Source organism: Hemicordylus capensis, chromosome 3, assembly GCF_027244095.1.
Source record: "Hemicordylus capensis ecotype Gifberg chromosome 3, rHemCap1.1.pri, whole genome shotgun sequence".
NCBI lineage: Eukaryota > Metazoa > Chordata > Lepidosauria > Squamata > Cordylidae > Hemicordylus > Hemicordylus capensis.
The window spans coordinates 132,395,063-132,419,384 of record NC_069659.1 but is presented as its reverse complement, the minus strand read 5'-3'; the positions used below and the strand labels follow the sequence as shown (position 1 = coordinate 132,419,384).

The window sequence follows — 24,322 nt, the reverse complement described above, 5'->3', positions numbered from 1 at the left end:
TAGACTGGAAAGCGCCCTGGTGCCATCATTATGTTCTTTTAGACTCACAGCAAACACACAAGCCTGTTCACCCAGACTTTTAAAAAACTGTTTTTAGTTGTATTTTATCATAGTCTTTGTTTTTGCTGTCTTAAGGTTATATATTTGTTAGTAATATTTTTATACCACCTGGGGAGCTTTTATAGTTACCAAATGAATAATTGTCATTCAAAATCCTGTGTGACCCAGGTGGGTCCATAGAGGACTAGCAGAATTCTATGCATTTGCAACAAAAAAGCCTAAGCATTTTTTAAAAGATAAATTGAAACTTTTGTCAGTCAGTCTTTATTACTGTCTTTGAACATCCAAAACAAATGTAAAATGTAAACATAGCCATATTAATAACATATCTGTACACTGGATCTAACCATTAGCGAGCAGAGTGCATCGAACTTGTATTGCTGAACAATAGAATTTGGTCACTCCAGTGTGATAGACGAAATCACATCTGTTGAAACTTTTGAAGAGGGAACCCACTGCCACTTCCAAAAGAACTTTGGTGATAAAGTATGTGGTTTCTTGAAACCATCTTATCTTATTTTTTCATTTTATTTCTGCTGCAGGAGCCCTGGAATACAAAGAAATGTGAGATAAAGAAATTGGTCAGATCGTATCACAGTATGGGGCTGAAACGAAGTTACATTTTGCAGTAATGAGCGAGGCAGTGGGGGAGGAACCGATCTAGAGGGTTTTTCCGCTGACCTACAGGTTTACTCGAGTCCGGTCAATTTGAGTTGCAACAGAACGACAGGTGGGAAAGATAATAATATATATATATATAATATCGTTACCCGAACAAACTTAAATTCTAGTTAGCCTCTGAGAAATCGGAAGCTTGGGATGACTTCTCTCGTGACCAAGTTCTCACGGTTTTAGGGTCCGCAAAACGGACCCTAAATTGGGGCATTTTCCAGCCTCATCTTCAACGCCCCTTCACCACTTAAAAAGTTAAAGGCCCTTTCACATGCGGAAGGATCGAGAGAGCAAGACCCTCGTGTATGCAAATCGACGCAAGCCCCGTCCCCGGCCACGACGATCCTTGAACGATTCGCACTAACTTGCAGCCCAGACACGACGCCAGCGCCCTACCTCTGCCAAGAGAACTCGCAACGGAACACACACGGTTAAGGCGCGCGCGTGCGCGCACCTCCATAACATTAAAAAAAAAAAGGTTCGAGGAGCGCGCGCTCCCTTGACCCACCGCACACGCGACTCGAAGTCACAGCGCGGTTATCGGAGCGCCAGCGGCGGTTGGAGGGACGGGAGGGCGCCGTGTACGCGCACGCGCGCCAATGAAGGGTAGGGGGCGGGGTCAGAAGAGGATCGCTGCACGCGTGAGGGTTTTAACCTAACAGGTAACGAAGGAGGGGAGGGGTGTTACCAGGAGACGCAAAGAGGCGGGGGGAGGGGAACGTTATTGTGGCGAACCTGTAGAGGGCAGCACGGTTGTGGAGAACTAACGAGAGAGAGAACGAGAACCACGGAGTGAGCCCCCGTCTCCTTGGGGGCAGGCGGACTGGTGGGTCGGTGGGAGGTACCCTCTGTCTTCCTGGAGGTAGATTTGTGGCTTCCTCGACCCGCCCCGCCGCCTTTGAGCTGCCGCCATCCTCTGGTCCAGCTGCTCACTGGGGCTGCCTGGCTTGACAGGGGAAAGGAGGTGAAGTCGCGGGTCAGGCTGAGCAAGCGAGTTGATAAGCCCGGAGAAGACAGAGAAAGGGAGAAGGAAGGAAAGAAAGAAAAAAACAGACAGATATATTGCTGGAGCGGACAGTTTAATTGCCGTTATGGCCTCTAGAAGGTGCTGTGGGCGCAGGAGGAGAAAAACAGAGTTTCAAACAAAGGTACAGAGATAAGGATAAGCAAGAAGAAGGCACCCTCTGGTTTGCAATGCAAGCCGCGGAGGAATGAGGAGCCTTGCGATTAATTAAACGCGATGACGGAGTTGGAGCTGTCCTTGCTGAAATTTGGTTACTTTTCTTTTCGTCTTAGCTTTGCAGTCCTGAAAAACTCTTATCGGAGAGCAGCTGCAATTTCTGCTGTCCTCAAAAGTTTCAAAAACCAATAGAAAATTGATAATGGGAATTTCTCTTTAGCATTATGTTTGGGAAATATGTAAACCATTCCCGTTCCCTTTTCTTGAGATGTCTGCATCTTTGCAGGTTTATGGAGCTCTCTTGACTAGATTTGTGCCTCTGAAAGCGCCAAGCAGTTAAGTTTTCAAGCAAAACAAAACTCCACTGCCATGGTGACTGACAACCTCCATTGTGTCTACCAGAAAGAAAACAAAACAAAAGAATAGGCATGGCATGACCCTTTAGGTGTGTTGAGAAATACTCAGTATTTGCACATAATTAATCCAGATATCTAATTTCATTCAGTCAAACTACCAAGCATATAACTTTGATTACAAATTCAGTTGGAAAAGTGACTTCCACTGCAATCTAATGCACACTTATTTGATAGTAAGACCCATTGAATTTGACTTCTGAGTAAACATATATAATACTTTATTCCTTATTTAAGCCTATTTCTATGCCTCTTTTCAAGAACAAAAAAATTGTCAATGGTTTACATAGAAAGGAATAAGATGATTCACTGTCCCAAAAGGGCTCACAATCTAAAACTATAAGATTCTACTTTTTATTTTTTTAAAAGTAAGTACTTCACTATTATCAAATCAACCTAACCTAGTAAGCATTCTAATTATGTGGAGAGCGTCTGAGCAATATGATTTTTATCAAGTATTTTTCAAATATCCCTTTCAGAACAAAAATTACTTGGATTTCTGCTTTGCTTTTTCAAAGTCATGTGCACAAAATGTGTTTGATTTACTGTAAGTTTCAGTGGGAGCAGCTTAAAGCTGTGTGATTTCACTCTTAAGATGTACATTGAGAAAAAAATGAATATATGAGATTGAGACTTGTATTGAGCTTGTCTTTGGAGCCTGACTACTTTGTACTCATACACATATAATGCACATGAGGTATCCTTATTACTGAGAGTGTTGATGCTTGTTATTGACAAAGAGACTGATTAAATACAAAATCAGTTCATCTGGAATGGGAACATAAGCTAAACATGTTTTTATCCTATATCCTTATTTTTAATTCCCTAATACTAAATGTGTAGGTGGAATTCAGTCACATTTATTTTGTAGGGATGTGCATGAACCGGTCTGGAGGCCATTGTAGAGGCCTCTGAACCGGTTCGAATGTGGTGCAGTTCGAAGGTTTGGCGCTGGGGTGTGTGTGTGTGTGTGGTTCTTTTCTTCTATCATGCACACGCGCGCGTGGTACTTCCATCCAAAAATGGGGGCAGGGGTGGCAGGGAGGTATGCTGCCGCCCCAAGAAGTTTTAAAAAAGGAGCGCCAGTGGGGGGAAAGCGGTGCACCCCACCACCCTTAAAGAACCTCCCCCCCCCCCGGTGCCAGACCATGGAAGTGCAGTTCCGTGCACACCACTATTGTATTTACTTCCAAGTAAGCATCTAGGATCAGGCTGCATAAGTCATCTTAATATTTCTCTCTCTTCGTAAAATAGAATCTACTTTTCTTGATAATCATTTATCACAGGCAACCAACCGTGTTATTTATTTAATATTTATTTTTCTATGTAAACTGCTTTGAGAAATTTTGTTGAAAAGTGGTTGGTGTTTGTGTATATAATAGTATTATTATTATCCTGACTTTATTTATAGTTGATAATCTTTCCACTATTGGATCAGTTTTCCAGTAATCATTTGTAGAATAATGTTACTGTTTAAGGCATTAATCCCAGCCACAACTTATTTTGAGGGAACATCCTCAGAAACTAGAACTTATTTCCAAGTAAGTGTTTAATTGAAATATAAGAATATTTGTAATTGTAGGACTCCGCTTTCTGCAAAACCAATCAGCCATTAAGTTTTTTATTATGCCTGTACACATATTGGGCTCCAAATAGCTGAAGCTGAATAAAACACAAAGCTGCAATGGTGCCGCACAGAGATGAGCATTCCCACTGCACACACCTGTGTGGAACCCTGATCCCTAACAGACTCTCACTGGTTTCAAAGGCTTGGTAGGGAAAATGGAGAGCTGCTGCTTTCTACTACTACGACAACGAATATTTATATGCTGCTTTCAGGGGCAGAGCCACCATTGGGTGAAAGGGTTCAAAGAACCCGGTCTGCCGCCAATCAGGGGCCGCATCTCGCAGCCCTGACATACCCCCCCATCTGACGTCAGATGCGGGGGCATTATTTTGTTCCCAAACGGGGCCACGTGGGGACCAATGAAATCAGCCCAGACTGTATTGGCAGCGCGGACTGGAGTGACTCTCCCTGTCTCTAAAGGCAGGGAGAGCTGCTCCTGGCCTCGCTGCCAATGCAGTGGGGCCAAATGGGGCCGCACATCACTTTACAGGCAGGGAGAGTCGCTCCGGCCCACAATGCAGCGCGGGCTGATCTCCCTTCCAAACGAGGTTGCACAACTCCATTTGGGAGGGAGACAATGCCTCTGCGTCTGATATCAGATGCAGGGGCGTGGCTCGCCAGCCCCCTGTGTCTGATATCAGACATGAGGGCAGGGCCAGGGGGCCATGGCTGGACTGACTGCTTTTCAACAAAAGTTCCAAAAGTGGTTTACATAGAGAAATAAAAACCCAACAAATGAAGATGGATCCCTGTCCCCAAAGGGCTCACAATCTATTGCCACCTTGAAAGTGCACAGGGTGTGCTGAGAAGTGGTCTCCCTTCCCACAATTTCTCCATATAACTCTATGGGAGAAGCATTGAAAAGGACTCTTTCTCAGCACTCTGTGAACACTTTCCAAGATGGTGCTAGAATGCAGCAGAGTTCTTGGCCCTTTAAAGGGCCTTTGGAACCTGTTGGGAGTCAGGGATCCATGTCCTGCACAGAGGTGCATGTTGTTGTTGTTGTTATTATTTATTATTTATTTGATGTTGAGAACACTTGCCTCTGTGTGTTACCAGAGGGGCTATGCAGATTCTTCAGCTTTAGTTATTTGGAGCCAGATATTTGCACAGGTCTATTTTTAATCATTTATTGTAAAAGCATATTTTCATTATGATAGATTCTTTTGTGTATTATGGATGGGCAAGTTCAGACAATACTGTCCCTGCTCATGCATAGGAAGGGGACATGCTGAGATCATACCCATCCTGTGACATCCTCCTAGAATGTCCCTTTATCATGTGGGGAGGGGTTTTTCCAACCAAATGGCCCCTCTACACACACTCCAGATACTTCTTTAAATAAGTATTTGGAATGCATGTTCATTTGTATGTACAGTCCCCACTCCCACACGATAAAGGGACATCAGGGACATGTTAGAACATCATAGTGTCCATGGAAGACCTCACGGTTCGCTCTCAACGTGTCCCCTTCCTAATCATGTTGGCAGAGATGGTATCGTCTGAACTTACCCAATTATATCATCTTTTGGCACAGAAGAAATAATAGTCCAATACCAATCATAAGCACTTTGGTTGCAGTTCTGTGTGCACTTAACAGGGAATACACCCTATTAAATACAGTGAATCTTACTTCTCAGTAAACATGCATAGGATTGGGCTGCAAAGATATCTGAAGTATAAATACCTTGTGGTGATATCAATGTATCTTACATCTTTCAGTTGAATGTAGGACTAGAATACTGTTATTTAAACTTGTTTTCCCAGAAGGTGACAACAAAAGAAGAGCTTGTGTTAGGACTAGGAGATCCATTTTCTGAAAGTGACAGAATTTCAAGATCAGAAGACAGTTGTAAGAGCAAAGACAAAACCATCCAAAAGCTGCAATCAGAGGTTGTGTCATTTTTTCTTCTGTTTTTACCATTTGTAACAACTGAAATTATGTAATAAATGTAATATGACATCATTTATTTAGCTAGATCTCTCGGCTATAAGAAATCAAATGGTTTTGTCCTCTCAGTATTGATGCAGGGATAAAAAAATGGCAAAAGATCAATGATTACATTGTAATGATTGTATACTCGCACTTAATCAACCTGTGATGACATTTTGTCATTATGACTCAATATCCATGTCTACTATTGGGCTTTCCCAATACAAATCATCCTAACTTCAGCACATTTGTTTGCTGGTGGTATGGAGAGCAGTTATTGTACCTAGATGTCTCAGGACTGCTTGGCTTTTGTCAGTCTGGATTCAGACCTGACACTAGAACAAAAACTGCCTTGTATGGGTTGGTGGATCCTTTAGAAATGGAGGAAGATTGTACTTGCCACTAACAAAGTAAGTTATTTTAGAATCAGATTTGATGTTACATTGATCACAAGACTGCTCACTTTCTTGAAGGCTCCAGTAACAGCAGTAGCATACTTAAATGGGAGACTTTTCTTGGATAACAGTATTTTAAAAGTATCACGAGTGTTCTAATCTGACAAATTTACTGGGCAGAAGTTACTCTCCTAGTATCTCCCAATGTGCTCCCACCATGTCAAATTCACAGATGCCTGGAGTTTTATTTTAAACAATTTGGCATGGTGCTTGAGTTATATTATATGTCCTGGCTTTCTAATTTTTGAATGAAAACCCTGAATTTATTTATTTAATTTATTTATCAAATTTGTAGACTTCCCCAAATGTCCATCTCTGGGTAGTTTACATCATAAAACTAATTAAGACAAAAATGAAAACAATTTAGAACTAGGGATGTGCACAAACTGGTTTGGCGCTCCTTTTATGGAGCGCCAAACCGGTTTGGCAGTCTAGCATGTGTGCTGTCCACATGCACGTCAGTCACCTGGTATGATGCTGAATGGGGCTGCAGAGAGGTATGCTGCAGCCCCGCACCAGCAGTTTTGGGGACAGCGCCAGTGGGTGGGAAGCGGCAGAGAAGGTAAGGGCACCCTCCCTGCCCCTTAAAGCCCCTCCCCCACCTCCCAGGAATGCACAAACCCATTCATGCACATCCCTATTTAAAACCATAGTCAAGTTAAAAAGCTTGGGTGAAAAAATGAGTCTTTAAGGACTCTTAAAAAGGTGTCAGAGATCAATGGGCTCTCATGTCAGCAGTGAGCACATTCCAGAGCCTCGGGGCAGCAACAGAGAAGGCTCTTCCCTGGGCAGCCACCAGATGATCTCCAAGTTCAAGTTGAAACTGTAAAAATGCATGTGACACAAACTTAACAGCTATTTCTCGCTAATCAATTGCAAAGCCCCTCTAAATATACGAAAGTATATTGCATGCTGATGACAGATACGGTTTAAACATTAATCATGCCAAAATTCAAAGTATTCAGAAAGAATGAAAACTGCCAATACACAGCATAACTGCTAACTTGGCAAAGAGGCACCTTTTAACGTGGTGATTCTCTTTATTTAGCAGGGGGAGAGTAACTGGCCCTATCCACCCGCAGCACAGTACTTCCAGTGGCTGTTGCTGGAGACTGTCTTACGTTTCTTTTTAAACTGTGAGCCCTTTGGAGACGGATCCATCTTATTTATTTATTATTTCTCTATGTAAACTGCTTTGGAAACTTTTGTTGAAAAGCGGTATATACATATTTGTTGTACTGCTTGGTATTCTCATATTATATATAAACTATGTATCAAGATATTTTAAAAATACAATGGCTTGGATCCAAAGAACTTCTTGCATGAGTGGAAGGCACTTCTACTGGCACAAAAGAATGGTTTCCAAATTCTTCCTACCCACCCACTGCTGCAGCCCTCATACATACTCAATGATGCGCATCATTCCAGAGGGTCCTCTCTCATTCTCAGGAGTGGCTTTCTGGGGAGCACAAAGGGATGCAGTGGGAAGCAGGGGGTGGGAAAGCCTCATTGTGTATAACTACTCCCATATTTCTTTGGACCCAAGCCATTGTATTCCCTGTTCTTCTGAAGATGTTAAGGCTGTGTGTGTGTGTGTGTGTGTGTGTGTGTACGCCTGCAGAAACATTGGGTAGTTTAATTTTCTTAACGGTGGTGCTTACAAGCACCCCATGACAACCTCCAGGACCCGGAAGCAGGCTACAAGGTCACACACTCTCTCCTTTCTCTTTCCTTTCTTGAGATTATTATTATTATTTCTTGTTTACTCAGTCAGACAGGTGTTATTGACTGGTTTGTTTTATCCAGACATAGAGTCCTTCCCAAGGACCTGGGATGCCAGAATTTTATTGTCAATGGTTATAGATATCGTCGCAGAATATAGGCTGTTCCCAGTAAAGCTGCTTTTTGTAATTGGCTGATGGTGATTTCTGTGGCCCCTATGGTGTTGAGGTGCTCTTCAAGGTCTTTTGGAACTGCACCCGGGGCGCCAATTACCACTGTGATTATTTTGGTCTTCTTCTGCCACAGCCTTTCAATTTCAATTTGTAGATCTTTGTATTTGGTGATTTTTTTCTATTTCTTTTTCTTCTATTCTGCTATCCCCTGGTATTGCTATGTCGATTATTTTGACTTGTTTTTCTTTCTTCTCGACTACAGTTATATCTGGTGTATTGTGTGGCAGATGTTTGTCTGTTTGTAGTCGGAAGTCCCATAATATTTTTACATCTTCATTTTCTTCAACTTTTTCAATTTTATGGTCCCACCAATTCTTGGCTACAAGTAGCTTGTATTTTTTGCAGATGTTCCAGTGTATCATCCCTGCTACCTTGTCATGCCTTTGTTTGTAGTCAGTCTGTGCGATCTTCTTACAACAGCTGATCAGGTGGTCCACTGTTTCATCTGCTTCTTTACAAAGGCGGCACTTGCTGTTTGTTGTGGATTTTTTGACTTTTGCTCTTATTGCATTTGTTCTTAGTGCCTGTTCTTGTGCAGCCAGTATTAAACCCTCTGTTTCTTTCTTCAAGTTGCCATTCTTAAGCCATTGCCAGGTCTTGGTGATGTCTGATTTTCCACTTATATTGTGTAAATATTGACCATGCAGTGGCTTATTTCTCCATTTTTCTGCTCGGTTCTTGACTTGTTCTTTCTTGTAGGCCTGTTTTGTTTCATTGGTGTTGAATAGTTTCGCGTTCTTGACCATTTGAAGTGCATCTTCTTCACTGACCCTTATATATTCTTCAAGGCCTCTTTTCTCCTCCTCTACTGTTTGATGGACTTGCAGCATTCCTCTTCCACCTGAGCTGCGAGGGAGGTAGAGCCTATCTACATCACTGCGGGGGTGCAGAGCATGATTGATGGTCATGATTTTCCTGGTCTTACGATCTAGCATCTCTAGCTCTGCCTGGGTCCAGTCTATTATTCCTGCAGTGTATCTGATAACAGGTATAGCCCAGGTGTTTATGGCTTGTATGATGTTCCCGCCATTGAGTTTGGACCTGAGGATTTTTCTGACTCTCCTGATGTATTCACTTCCCATTTTTCTTTTAACTTCAGTGTGTGCGATGTTATCAGCCTGGAGAATGCCCAAGTATTTGTAAGGTTCTTTCTCTTCCAGGTTCTTGATGTTGCTTCCATTGGGCAGTTCTATTCCTTCTGTTTTTGTTATTTTCCCTCTGTTCATTATTAATGCAGCACACTTGTCTAGTCCAAACTCCATTGCTATATCGCTACTGAATATATGGACAGTGTTTAGCAGTGATTCGATTTCTGACTGGGACTTTCCATACAACTTCAGATCGTCCATGTACAGCAGATGGTTGATTTTACTGGATGTTTTAGATGTTTGGTATCTGAGGCTTGTTTTGTTTAGTATTTGTGAAAGTGGGGTCATGGCGATTACAAACAATAGAGGGGATAGTGAGTCCCCTTGGAAAATGCCTCTTCTAATGCTAACCTGTCCAAGTGCCTCGCCATTGATTGTTAACTGTGTACTCCACATGCACATTGCTTTTTTAATAAATATCTGAATGTTTTTGCTGACACCAGTTGTTTCTAAACATTTTAGTATCCATGTGTGAGGCAATGAATCGAAGGCTTTCTTGTAGTCAATCCATGCAACACTTAGATTTGTTTTTCTTCTCTTGCAGTTCTCTAAAATCATTTTGTCAATCAGCAGCTGGTCTTTTGTGCCTCTGGTGTTCGGGCAATTTCCTTTCTGTTCAACTGGAAGCTGTTTGTTAGTTAATAAGTGTTGCATCACTTCATCTGCTATTATTCCAGTTAATAATTTGAACATGGTTGGCAGGCAGGTTATCGGTCTATAATTACTTGGAACCGCACCTTTTGCTGGATCTTTCATAATGAGATGAGTTTTCCCAGTTTTTAGCCATTGTTCAATATCACCGCCTTTCATAATGTGATTGAACTGTTTTGATAGTTGTTTATGAAGGCTTGTTAGGTGTTTAAGCCAGAAGCCATGCAGTTCATCGTCGCCTGGCGCAGTCCAATTTTTAATTTTCTTTGCTCTTTCACTTATTAATTCTGGTGTTATTATTAGATCTTGCATTTGTTGGTTACATTTTTTGACCTCTTTCATCCAGCCTGCTTTTTTATTATAATCTATTGGATTGTCCCATAATTTCCCCCAGAATTGCACTGTTTCTTCTTTATTTGGTGTTTCTAGGTTTCTTGCAGTTTCTCCATCTATGCTTTGGTAGAAACGTCTCTGATTCGACTGGAATTGGAGATTCTGCCTGTGTTGTGTAATTCTGGCTTTGTATCTGCTAATCTTCTTTGACACTGCTGTTATTTGCTGCTTTATTATTTCCAGGACTTCTCTAATTTTCCTTGAATCTAGGTGGTATTTTTGGATCAGATACTGTTTGGTGTTTTCATTCTTCAGCTTCTTGTCTTTCATATCTTTCAATTTACTAGCATCTGATCTAAGCCTGGAGATTTTATTTTCTAATCGAATCTTCCATTTAGGTGATGTACTGCTTTCTTTTTTTACAGGTCCACTGATCTTATATCCGAGCTCTTGTGTTGTTGTTGTTGCTGCACTGTACATGAGTTGGTTTGTTTCTTGCAAATTATTGGTTGTTATTTCTGCAAGTGCAGCATTGACATCTTTTAATGCCTGAGCAAGTTGTTTTTTGGCAACTGTTTTTAGAGTGGGAAGTCAAACCCTGGTGGTTGTTTGGTTCATGTGCTCAATTATTTTTTGCTTTAGTTCTTGTTGCTTTTCTGTTAAACGGCATTTGGGTTTTTGAGGTGAAGGCAAAGGGGAGGTTGCCTGGTTTTGATTTTGAAACAGTTCAGCAACGGTGGTATCCTCTATTTCCAACACCTCCTCCATCTGCGCCTGAGCAACTGCTTCAGTTGGTGGTAATTCTTCTTCCATATCTTGAGCCTGTATTGCTCTTTGCAGTTCTTCCAGCTCAACTCCTGTGAATACTTTATTTCTTATTATGAATCTTCTCTGGTCTGCTAGTCTTTGTTCTGTTATTTCTGTATCTGGATGCTTCTCTTTCCAAATTTGGTACATTGTTTTTAAATAACCTCTTCTAGTTGGACTAGACTTGTAATAGCAGATCATTATTTCCTTGTTGGCAGTTTTTGTATATTTTTTTCGGTTAAGCGACATTTCTTCCAGTAGCTTTGCTGTCTCCAGCCCTGGTTGCTCAACTGAAGATCCTGAGTCCTGTAGCCCACTTGCCACCAGATGTCCAGGGACTATAGCATCTGGCGCGGTCCTTGTTGACCCGGGCGACGACCGATCCGGTATAGATTTATTAAAGTTACGTCTCACCATATTGTTGATGGGAGAGGCACTCTTTGTCTGGCTCCTCTGGTGAGACCTGTCCAGTATGGTTGGACCTCTGGCATAGCTCTCACCTTCATCAGAGCACACAAGCCCCACAACCACGTCAAGGTAGTGCCTCACTATTATATTATTATTATTATTATTATGCACTTCTCCTGTCTTTATTCTGTCAGCCTTCAACATAGTTCATAAAAGTCACATTTCAAAATTTTAATAAAGCTAAGTACAGCTATAAAGAGATCACATCTAAGTAATCTGTTGTGAACACTGCAGGTTTTAGAATATTTAATATGAACTTGTTCTTACTTTTCTTAAGTAGTCATTATTTACTTGGCATACCTGTGGCAAGACCCTGACCAAAAGCCAAAGCTGGATTTACTGCTAGTGACTCTGCCTGCTGAATTAGCAGATTCATAAGTTTTCTTGACATTCAAATTCCAAATTTAAGTCTATGATTTCTCTGCAATTCAGGATGTAACTAGATGTAATGCCTTTAGGGCCTAACTCCAGTTATGCTGATTTAATATAAAGAAAGGGGTGTGTGGGCAATTTTAAGCACAGCAGGAGTGAACTGGGGAGCTGAATCCTTCCTTTTCCTGCTCCCCCCCGCCCACTTTACCCCAATTGTTTTTCTCCCAGTGGTGTTGCTTCTCAGACCTCCACCAGGGAGTTATTCACACATGGCTTCATGCTGTGGGGCTAAATGTTGAGCGAAGCCACTTCGAATCACACTCGCAGCATTGAGGGAAGCAGTCCCTCGCCTCTGCTCTCAGTTTTTGTTTTGACAAGTTCACATGGCATGCCTTCGTGTTTTCCTTCTAGCCAATGGGTGGAGGGGGGAGAGAATGATTACTAAAGAGCTACATTGGCATTTAAGAGACAGTATCCCTCTTATCATGCTAATGATTCTACGTAAGTGTCTCTCCCTATTTGCTCCTGAGTCTTCAGAAAAAGTAGCTTAATACCAGCATTTTAAAAACATGGAAATACCTTGAGATAAGCTAGAATTTGCAAGACAAAGCCCGATTTGTGTGTGGAGTGAGTCCAAGGATCTCAAAGGGACTTTGGGGTAGGTTGGCTGGTGTGTGAACACACACTCTCTCTTTTGAAGGAGATTTGGTGTAGAAGCCTGTAAAGCTTCCAGGAGATAAACAGAAAAACAACAATATTGTTTAGGGAGGGGTGGGATGGACAGGAGAAGGGTTCAGCTTCCATCTCTTGCCCACTCATCCAGTATCCAAATTATGCCCCACCCCACACACTTTATATTAAATCATTGGTGATCCAACTTTTACATACAGGTCTGCTGCCATCACTTGTTGTTTGGACACAAGAGTCCTCATTATCATTCTGTTAGCAGATTTTCTGAAGAGTTTACTGTATGAGGTTGATGAAAATGTATCAGTTTAGAAACACACCTATGCACTGGTCCTAAGGCTATCTGGCTTTTCTTCCTCCTGCTTTTGGTCTATCTTGTCTCTGGGCCAAACTACTATAAGTTTCCTAATTTTATTTATTTATTTATTTATTTATATTGAACATATGAGTCGACACCGACTTGACAGTGCAACTTTACCTTTATACCGCCCAAAACACAAGTTTTTGGGCGGTTTACAACAAAACAATAAAAACAAGTAAAAAGGTTAAAACATTACAATTTAAAACTTAAAACATTAAAACTATTAAAAACCATAAAACTATAAAACAGTAGTTTGTAGAATCAATGTAGAATAAAAACTTGCATATACTGTCTGTATGAAAATCATGCAGGAATCTGTTTTAATACATTAACACACATTGGGCATGCAAAGGAACTGCAAACAAGGTCCTAAGAATTGTCTCTCTACAAGTCATCGTACCACCTATCATATCATAAACCTTCAAGCAATAAGGCTTAATGTGAGCCATACAAACCTAAACTAGAATAATTGAGGGCCTACTGATGAACCAAGATCAGCAATTTTTGCAAGAGAATCTTGTCACTTTCATAATTGATTAACCCACATAAAAAATAATATCTGGATTCAGTGTCAGTAAACTTACTCCCAATCTGGGCCAGACACAGACACTAATAGTATACTCAACTGTGGGTGGCACTAGGAAAAAAAATACGTTGAAAGGGGACACAAAGTGTATTTCTAGTGGGGTGAGCTTTGTCCCACTTCTTCGATTTCTGAAAAAAGTAATAATAGTATATTTTGCTTTAACAAATCCAAAATATTTTTTCTTGAAATAAGGCCTATTGGTTTTGATGCTTATTCTTAATATATGCTATATGTTAACATGATGTATGTTTGTTTTGTTTATGCTTTCAAATAAACATACTTGGGAGTACAGCCTTATTTTTATTCAGCAACTTTTCTAGCAATAGTTGCTAGTGGGTAGGGCAGGGACCACCTATCATATACCAAGGAAATTTGTGGTATTTGCTTTACATTTGTTTGATACGATATAAACAAAAGTTTCTATGAAGACTTTTAAGAGGTAAAAGATGGAATGATGTGCTCTGTGGATCCACTAGGTTGAACATCTGAAAACAAGAAATCTTGACCTGGAGAAACATGTAATGAAACTACTTGATAGAAAGGTGGACGTAACGACTCGCGTGGACAATTTGGCCAGTAAGAATGAATATCTGTGTAAAGAACTCACTCATGTAGACAAGTTAGCTGGACAGCTGGAAAAAGAAAAAGAAATTGTTTTGGATAGTGCTGACAAGGAACTGTCAGAAGCCAAGGTACTTGAATTCTTGAATGAAATACTGTTTACAAGTAGTGCATTTAGTGTGTTATTTTCCATAATTTGATTTGTTGTTGAAATAATTCGAGGAAGGAATATGTAACAAAAAGCCTTGCTTTGCTGGATATTCTATATCTGTTTAACATACGTAAAACTAATTGTAAGATAAAGGTCCAGATGATTTTACAACTAAGTTGTTGGAATTTACATTATTTTATATATTACAGTTATATTGCGAAAATAAATGCATGCAGATAGTGGGCAAAAGATACTCTGTACCTTAGTTCTGTGATGGTGCAGGGAGTAAATTGTACATACATAACTACAGTAGCACTCTTTGAGAGGTAAGAAGGGTAAGTCCAGCGTGCTGAGTGGTCTATTATGCTATGTTGTATATCAGTGTTTCTCAACCACCGGTCCGTGGACCTGTGCCGGCCCGTGAGGAGTTGAGTGCCGGTCCGTGCTGGTCCATGAGAAATTAATCCCCAGCTGCGCACAAAGGATGTACCATTCCATGACTCCAAAAACGTTGAGAAACACTGTTGTATATGACTCCTAGATAGTCAAAACGCCTTTATGACTACAATAAGGTGAGTAGTCTTCAGTTTTGCTTCTATCTTGACAAACTCCCCGTCTTTTTGCTCATTTGGGTGTTCTTGCTGCTACTCTGTATACCTGGTAATAGTGGTGGCTGGTCAGTAAGGGCAGCACCTCCCTCTCCCCAACAAAAACAAACAAGCTTAAAGGATCAGACTTACCAGAAGCCAGAGAAACCTTCAGAGCAATGAATTTCTTCCAGCCTCTCCTTACCTGCCTGTAACGTGTTTTGGTCATACTGGCTGGAACAGCTGCTACTCAGGCTGCTCCAGCCAATCTGATTCCTAAGGGGCTCCTCTTGGAACTGCCCCCAGGAAGAACTAAAATAATGGGTTAAAATGCACTTCCTGGTTGCTTCAGGGAGTATATTTTTAATACATTTTTCCTTCTTTCTGGGGCAGTGCCAGGAGGAGCCCCCTAGGAATCAGATTGGCTGGAGTAGCTTGAGTAGCAGCTGTACCAGTCAGTAAGACCGAAAGAGGAAGTTTCAGGCAGAGGAGGAGGGGCTGGAGGAAGCTCTCTGCTCTGGAGGGTTCCCTGGCTGCTGGTAAGTCAGATCTTTTACTAGCTTGTTTGTTTGTTTGGTGGGAGGGGGGATGTAATCCCTGTTTTCTACTTTCTGTCTCTCTTTCTGCTTTCTGACTTTCTCCTTGCTTTTTGCCCTGGCTTTTTTGTTTTCTGCTTTCTTCCTCCTTTCTGTTTCCTACTTTTGCTCCATGTTTCTGCTCTTTTTGTTTTCCTCAGTGCTGGCAGGCTTGGGTAAATACCCAAGCCTGCTGGTGTAGAGGTAGGGGGTAGGTTTCTGCTTTCGTGACTAGGTTCCCCCCCCCGCTCCAGTGCCCACCAGCCGCTACTGCCTGCTAATGGGTGACTGCTACTATACAGTAGTACAAGGCTGGCCTAAGCTGTTGCACTGATATGATATCATGAGATCAACCTGACACCAGCCCAACGCTATGTGATATTGCGCAAGTACAGCAGTCCTTGTGCTCAATCTTGTGCACACATTTGGCAGTACAGTGGCTTATAGAATTAGACTATTACTGTAGGATTTTTAATGCAAATAATTATAAGTAAAATCATAGTATATTATGCTGAAAACTATTATTTAATTTAGTTGGAATTGGCTTTGCTTTTTTCATGTCTATCATCATCATGATGTTATTTTTATACCATCAAGAATTAGTAAGCCTGTGCGTATGACTTTTATTACAAGCTCAGTTATAGAAATTCTCTTTTATATTCACCCTGTTAGATAAGTCATTCACAGGACAAGATCCAGCCAAAACTAAATACTTAGCTCCCCTTGAAATTAACTGTCTGTAAATCACTTGCTTAAATCTTTTTAAATTGGGAGTTAATGATCTTCCTTTGGTTGGATAGTACTCCAAACATTTTAAGAAATGCAGATCTTTAATATTTTCTTCATTTAAATACACACCGATAGTGTTTTGGATCCAAGTCTGTGCAAATGGAACAAAGCTCATACAAGAGATATTTTCAAAGTCTTCATCACCACGGTACTCCTCTGAACACCTACCTACACCTAGCCAAAGTTGCTCTTGAGGGTCAGGGGACCTCTGCCAAATTTCCAGATATTCTTGCTCAGTCCCCCTTGCCACTTCCCACACCATTCTTGAGGGTCCCTTGATCCTCAGAAATAACTTTGTTCTGCTCAGACAGGTTTTGAGCCAACCCAGTGATTTTACTGTTCTAAACTTGGAAAAAATCCTAGGGTTTTATAAAAGTAAATTCAGGATTGCAATCAATTAATCAATCATTTTTAAAGTCCCCTGTGTATAACTTGGGGCTGGGTCAGGTATTTGACCAGTCAAAACAAGCTGATCAATTGACTAGTTATAATAATTTAAACCATTCATTTTTCATAACGGTAAAAAGAAACAGAGTTGATTATGCTAATTACAAAAAGTCTTCTATGTCTTCTAGAAATCCCTAGGGTACAGTCCTTCTCAGAATCTTTATAGAGCACCATACCAGATTGCATGGAGGTCCCTCTTCCCCACATCAAATGTAGTTAACTCAGTGGTGATTCTGATTCCTGGACACTTGTGACCTGTGCAACCTTTTTATTACAGTACTCTGGTAGCTAAAGCTAAGTGCCTTCGAACATGTCCAAAGACTCACTTTTTAAAAATAGATGTTCTATGGGTGATAAAGTGGTACTGAGCTGGACACACCCAACGTATTTCTCTGTCTGAGGCAGCAACCCTGTATGCCTTCTGCCTGCTGCAGCTTACCTGGGAGGGGGACATCATCGCAACAGGCAGATAGTGATGATAGGCTGACTAGCTAGCAGGTATGTACTCCTCTCCACTCTTCCCCTTGGTGAATAGGAGGGCAGTGGTGTGCAGTGTGGTGGCAGTACATCTCACTCCGCCTCATCCTCTAACGGTGGGAGGAGGAGGAGCTTCCTGTATTCCCACCCCATTTGATGAGGTGGATGGTGAAAAACTGCCACCAAGTTTCTCGGCAGCTCCTCCTCCTCCCCGTCAGCAAATGGCATTTTCTCCTACAGTACCCTATCTTATTACAGGGGATGCTGGTAAGAAGTATATAGGGGAGGACAGAAGGAGACAGGGCTTTGTAGTTTACTGATGGCGAGATGTTTGGGAGAAGGCAGTGGTGTGCAAGAGGTATTTGGTGCCACTGCTACCTCCCAGTTTTCAGGAGGTGGGAGGCTGGCAGGCATCACTGCTTCCCTCTAATAATCTGCCACCTGAGGTGACTACCTCAGTTCACCTCATTAAGAGGCTGGCCCTGGTACTGAGCATGTGGTGAGTGCCTTTCCTCCATGAAAGAGACTGCAGAATCTGTTCCTGTGCCTAATCCTCAGCCTGTTTGCTTAGGTGAGGTTGGTCTTACAGATGTTGAACTGCCTGCAAATATTTATATATGTGTAAACCACTTTGGAAACATTTTTTTGAAAAGTGGTATATAAATATTTGTCATATTCGTAAATGCTTGTACTGTCTTGCTTTACTCTTTAATTTTTCTTTGTTTCCCTCCTAGACCTCTGCATTTTTATAACACTAATTGGTTAATTAGACCAAGGATTGCATCTGTTGTTTCCTACCTTCATCCATTTTCTTTGGCAGCATACTATATTTTAAATTCATTACTTTCAGACATTTGTATAATTCAGCTGCCAACTTCCCGCCCCCTGCTTTGAGATGCATCCCAAGACAGATTTAATATTTGTAGTGATTAGTCTTACATTCACAATACTGGGTATTGTGAGTGGGGTCTGGTATAAGAGTGGGGTTTAGGTTGGGAAAGAGGGGATCTGGAGACGAAGAGCAGGGGTCTGGAGTGTCCTCTGGACAGGGATTGGATAAGGATTCCTGTGGAACTTCTGTAATGGGTGGCTCAATGGTTGGTTTGGGGGTCTCAGTTAAGCTGTTAATTTTTGGCACAACCTCCGCCATTGGTTCTTAATCTGAAGCGAGGTCTGACTCATCAAAGAGGTCAATGCCTGGCTCAGAACCTGGGTTGAGGTGGTTCCTAACACATGAAATCAGATCACAAGTGCCCTCGATGTTGCTCAAGGGCAGGGATAGGCTGCCTCTCTATGGGGTTGCATTTCAGGTGCAATCTGTTTTATGTTTCGAATAATTACAAGGGTAGTAAACAAGATTCTTGTAGAGAACACCAGGTGCATTCTAATGACACCCTGGTGGCCATAATGTTGCTACATCTGACTCAGGAACAGGATCGGTATCTGCCACAACATTACAATTTATTGCTCCAGGATCAAGGGCAGACTTTTCATCACAGCTTGTCAGTTCTGAAGCTCAATGCCTGGTGAATAAACTACTAAACAGCATTTTGTTACATGAGGGGAAACAATAACTACAAGTGGAGAAGATTCTCAGAACATGCTAAAATAAACAAATATGATCCTTATTCTGCAAGCATTCAGCAAGTGCTGTCGAATTTGACGGATGTAAAGCAAAAAGGATTATCCAATACTTCCCTGAAGGTATGTTTGGCAGCTATCTCTGCGAAACATCCAAGTTGGAACTCGAAATACATTTTCACCAGTCCAGATGCCAAGAGATTTCTTGAAGGGTTGAAGAACCTGTATCCACGATCTGAGAAGCCAGTAGAGCAGTGAAGTCTGTTGTTGGTACTTTCAACTCGGACAGAAGGCTCCTTTGAACTTTTAATATCAATCACTTGAAATTCCTGTCTTTGTAGACTGTTTTTCTGGTAGCTATCACAACAGCATGTAGAATCAGTGAATTGACTTACTTAAGGTCATACCCATACAGCATTTTACCCAGACAAGGTAGTTTTGAGGACTGAGTGTAGTTTTAAACCAAAAACAGTATCAGACTTCCATATGAACCAGGACATTATCTTACCAAACCTCTTCAGAAATCCATCCACAGCACTAGATGTTGCTTCATGCACTACTGTCATAAGGGCTCTCCTTTTATTACCTAGATAGGACAATCTTGTTTAAAGAAATGACACACAGCTATTCATTTCATACAAGGGAAGAAAAGTACCAATATCCAGACAAAAACTATCTCTCTGGTTGGTAGAACTAATAACATTAGCCTACATTAGCTAATAACATTAGCTTCTTAATATTCCAAGCTCTGAGTGGAGCTACAGTACCCAGCCATTCCACACTTCCTCCTGGGCGCGTCACATACTTTGCCAGGCTGCCCTGTGTTACTGTCCACTTGCCCCTGGATGCTCCTGAGAAACTCTTCAGCTGCCTAGCCACTCCTGTGCCAGCACTGTTTCTGCAATGAAAGAACCTTTGCCACACTTCCAGGGTCAATTGCCCCACATTCTGCTGCCTCCTTGTGGTGGGAGCTGGAATTTCAGACATACTTGCCTGACTTTACCAAGTATTGTGAATGTACACAGATTGCTCAAAGGTCACTAGTTACAGTAAGCAACCTTTTTCTTTCAAGCCTTCTCTAATTCACTGACAATAAGGGAGGCGAAAAGAGAGTTTGAGGAACATTTAGCTAAAAGCATCAAGGGGAATAACAAAAACTTCTGCTAGGGAGGTGGTTGGACCATTAGACAATGAGGGAGTAAAAGGGATTATTAAGGAAGATATGGAGGTTGCTGAGAAGCTAAATGAGTTATTTGCATCTGTCTTCACGATAGAGGATACTGAGCACATACCTGTTCCTGAACCAGGCTTTTTAAAGATGGAGGCTAAAGAACTGAGTCAGATAGATGTGACAAGAGATGATGTTCTAAACTGTCTGAAAAAATTAAAAACTAGCAAATCACCAGGCATTCATCTAAGAGTCCTTAAAGAACTCAAATATGAAATTGCTGGCTTCCTTGCAAAAATATATAACTTATCCTTACAATCAAGCTCTATACCAGAGGACTGGAAAGTAGTAAATGTAACACCGGTTTTCAAAAAGGGATCCTGGGGCAATATGGGAAATTACAGGCCGGTTAGCTTAACGTCTGTTTCAGGCAAATTGATGGAAAGCATTCTCAAGGATAAAATTGGTAAGCACATAGAAGAACAAGCCCTGCTGCAGGAAAACCAGCATGGCTTCTGCAAAGGTAGGTCTTGCCTCTCGAACCTTTGGGAGTTCTTTGAGAGTGTGGATAAAGGTGATTGACATATTATACCTGGACTTCCAAAAACCTTTCAACAAAGTTCCTCATCAAAGACTCTTGAGAAAACTTAGCAGTCATGGGATAAGGGGACAGGTTCATGTGTGGATTGGTAACTGGTTGAAGGACAGGAAACAAAGGGGAAGTATAAATAGAGAGTTTTCACAATAGAGAAGTAAGAAGTGGAGTCCCTTATGGATCTGTGCTTGGACTGGTGCTTTTTAATTTTTTCATAAATGATCTAGAAGTTGGCCAAATTTGCAGATGAAACCAAACTCTTTAGGATAGTGGAATCCAAAACAGATTGTGAGGAGCTCTTAAAGGATCTCCAAACTGGGTGAGTGGGTGACAAAATGGTAAATGCGGTTTAATGTTGGCAAGTGTAGAAAGTGATGCACATTGGGACGAAAACCCCCAACTTTATGTATACATTGATGGGATCTGAGCTGTTGGTGATTGACCAAGAGAGGGATTTTGGGGTTGTGGTGGACAGCTCATTGAAAGTGTCAACTCAGTGTGCGGCAGCTGTGAAAAAGGCCAATTCCAGGCTAAGGATAATTAGAAAGAGGACTGAAAATAAAACTGCTAATATTATAATGCCCTTATACAAAACTATGGTATGGCCACACTTGGAGTACTGCATACAATTCTGTTCACCACATCTAAAGAAGGACATTGTAGAATTGGGAAGGGTGCAGAAGAAGGCAACCAAGATGATCAGGGGCCTAGAGCACCTTCCTTATAAGGCAAGGCTACAAAACCTGTGGCTTTTTAGTTTAGAAAAAAGACGACTGCGGGGAGACATGATAGAGGTCTAAAAAAATCATGCATGGTGTGGAGAAAGTGGATAGAGAGAAATTTCCCCCGCTCTCACATAACACTAGAACCTGGGGTCATCCCATTAAACTGATTGCCAGGAAATTGACCCTGGTTCTAGTGTTATGTGAGGGAGAAAAATTTCTTTTGATCCACTTTCCCCACACCATGCACCACCATGCATATGTACTATTTTACAATACAAATGTAGTTACAACTCCATATGTAATTTGCCCCATGTGTGCCCTGTGACAATGCACACATCATGTACATGAATAGCAAACCTGCTCACATGGAACTTTTTCTGGCTTTGTATTCTCTATGTCTGGTAACTGTTACAGAGTGTACCAAGCATCACTGGGGAAACCTTCATCACTTGGCTTTTCTGCAGGATACCTGTCATTACTAGGTTATGATCAAGCCAAGGAGACCTTCAAACAGAGGATTTTAGACTGAAATAAGCCTGATTTCAGAGGATCATCAAAATGAAATAAGCCTTATTCCAAAGGCTATAAGAGAGCGACTTGATTATTCCAGACAGGAACCTGCCACCTGTTTGTTGTCACTCTCTTTGCCCAATCACAAAAAAAATGTTCTTCAGAGAGAGACATAAGGTCTTGCCATCAGCGGTTCTATATGGGGAGTTTACTAAAGTTTCTATGGTCATCTGAATCTGCCCTAATAGTTCAGATGAGGTCAAATAGGTCCACCATGTGTTGCTATATCTTCCTTTTTATAATAATAGTCAATGCAGTTTTATTATTCTTTTACTATCGTATCTCCTCAGTCAAACTGATGATTTTTATGTCACATTCCTTCTATCAGATAGGAAATCCTCTGTTACCTACAATGTTGCTAAATTTGTGTGGCAGCCATAAAGATTTGCCAGCAGTTAACATCTGGCTCTTCACAGATATACTTTGTAGATATGTTGAGTAGAAGCACATTGTTTGTGTGACAGTATTCCTATATGAGTGCAGTATTTTTGTTGCTGGGTATTTGCATCTGATCAAAGATCATAACAAAGTAATTCATTAATAGACAGAGTGTACAATTCTGAAGAGGCCAGAGAAATTCTGGCTACTGACCACTGTTCCTTTATTTTAATTTTAGTCTCAGATTAAATGCCAGCACAATACTATAAGGAGACTAGAACATACCATCAACGTTCTTAAATCTGTAAGTTTTAAATCTCCTTTGTTTTCCCCTGCAAAAATGTCATGTTGCTTATATATTTCAAAAGACATTTTAAACTTGTGTACTTGATGCTTACTTCTTTCACTGGGTAGTTAAATGGCCATGTTGTGATATTCAGAATACATGTATGGCTACATACCTCTTATTTTGCATTTTATAAGTCTTTTTAGTGATTTCTTATGCTTTTCTTCAAAATTCACATTGTTTTTACCTTCCTGTAAGCTTGTAATATTGGAAACCATGAATGCATTCCATTCCTTTCCTAATACTTATATTGTGGCTTAGCACACACAGAAAGGGATCTTTTGAAGCCACTTTTGTATCCTTTCCCAACAGCCCTTAACCAGCAGGGAAGGGAGTGGTCTATTTTTATTTATTTATTTGTTCAATGTAGTAGTAGTAGTAAATTTGTTACAGTCTTTAGACCAGCTTAACACTTAAAATAATACATTTATAATTTACAAAATATTCAATGTATATATAACCCTTCCTATAGCAGCCCAGGGCAGTTCACATTAAAATAAAAAACACATAGTAAAACAATTAAAATTTTTAAAAAATTAAAACTTATTTAAATTAAAATCAAAACTGGATATCATTAAAAGCCAAGCTAAAAAGATGGGTCTAAGACTCAATATATGGCTCAATCATTCCCCATTTGGATCCTCTTTCTCATTCATAGAGATGCAACATGCATGTACAAATGGGGATGGATTTTCTTTCTGTGTACCAGAACATAAAAAAATAATATATTTATTTTCATTGACTCAAATCCAAACATTTTTTATCCATACATTGTTGGTACAATTTACCAATTTCCAAAAAACGAGGAGGAAGAGAGTGGCTAAAATCAGTCCCCTTCTTCTACCACTACTAAAGCTCATGGCAATGATATTCTGTTCAATGGTGCACATAAGTTTTGGTAGCACTGTGTGCGTGTCTGGATGCAAGTGTTTTCTCTTATGCTGGGTCCTTCAGCATGTGAATTATCACCTTATTTTATCTAAGAGGGCAATCTGTGTGTGAGCCTATTTTCTTGCATAGATTGCTTTTACTACATTACCTTTTTTTCTCCCTATTTTGATTAATCACAATATTGTTTTTCAGTGCATATTCACATGTGAATTATTCCTAATTTGTAGCCATCTCCTGCACACTTTAGGAACACAAAACTTGGGTTGTGTCCAAACCCGAACCACTTCAAAACATGTGATGTTCCTCACGGTGGAGGTGGGGGCAGCAGGGGTAGTCTTTGAGCCCAATATCTGGGCATGCCTGGCCTCAGAGCTTCTTCTGGCCCAGGTTCGCTGCACCTCTCGGGTCTGTACCCTTCACAGGACCCTCGGATGTCTGCTGCCCATGGCCAGGCTGTCTGAATCATTGTTCCCTCTAACAGGGATTCCCAGATGTTGTTGACTACAACACCCTGCATCTCCAACTGCAACAGCCTCTGCTTGGGGATTATGGGAGTTGAAGTCAACAACATCTGGGAATCCCTGTTAGAGGGAACACTGGTCTGAATCACCATGCTCCCTGTGCATGGCCCTCCTCGTCTGCCAGCCTCTCATCATTGGCTGGCTGCTCATTAAATAGCCCCTGAGAATGAGGGAAATTCTTACAGGATCTTGGGCCCAATCATAATCTTGTGTCAAGATCTCACGAGAGCTCCCCAAGATTTCACAAGACGC

At 41.1% G+C, this 24,322-nt stretch overlaps 1 protein-coding gene across 12 annotated transcripts in view; it reads left to right on the top strand.

Annotated features, from left to right (window-relative positions):
• TSGA10 (testis specific 10) overlaps nt 1-24,322 on the top strand; it is a 140,221-nt gene that overhangs the window by 10,726 nt on the left and 105,173 nt on the right. The window contains exons 1-5 of one of the 12 annotated variants that reach the window (XM_053305725.1): nt 1,357-1,394; nt 2,199-2,357; nt 5,720-5,845; nt 14,185-14,400; nt 22,551-22,616. In XM_053305725.1, coding sequence (XP_053161700.1) covers nt 14,230-14,400; nt 22,551-22,616 — 237 coding nt within the window. In that variant the 5' untranslated portion in view covers nt 1,357-1,394; nt 2,199-2,357; nt 5,720-5,845; nt 14,185-14,229. The other 11 variants (XM_053305723.1, XM_053305724.1, XM_053305728.1 and 8 more) reach the window with 11 other exon arrangements.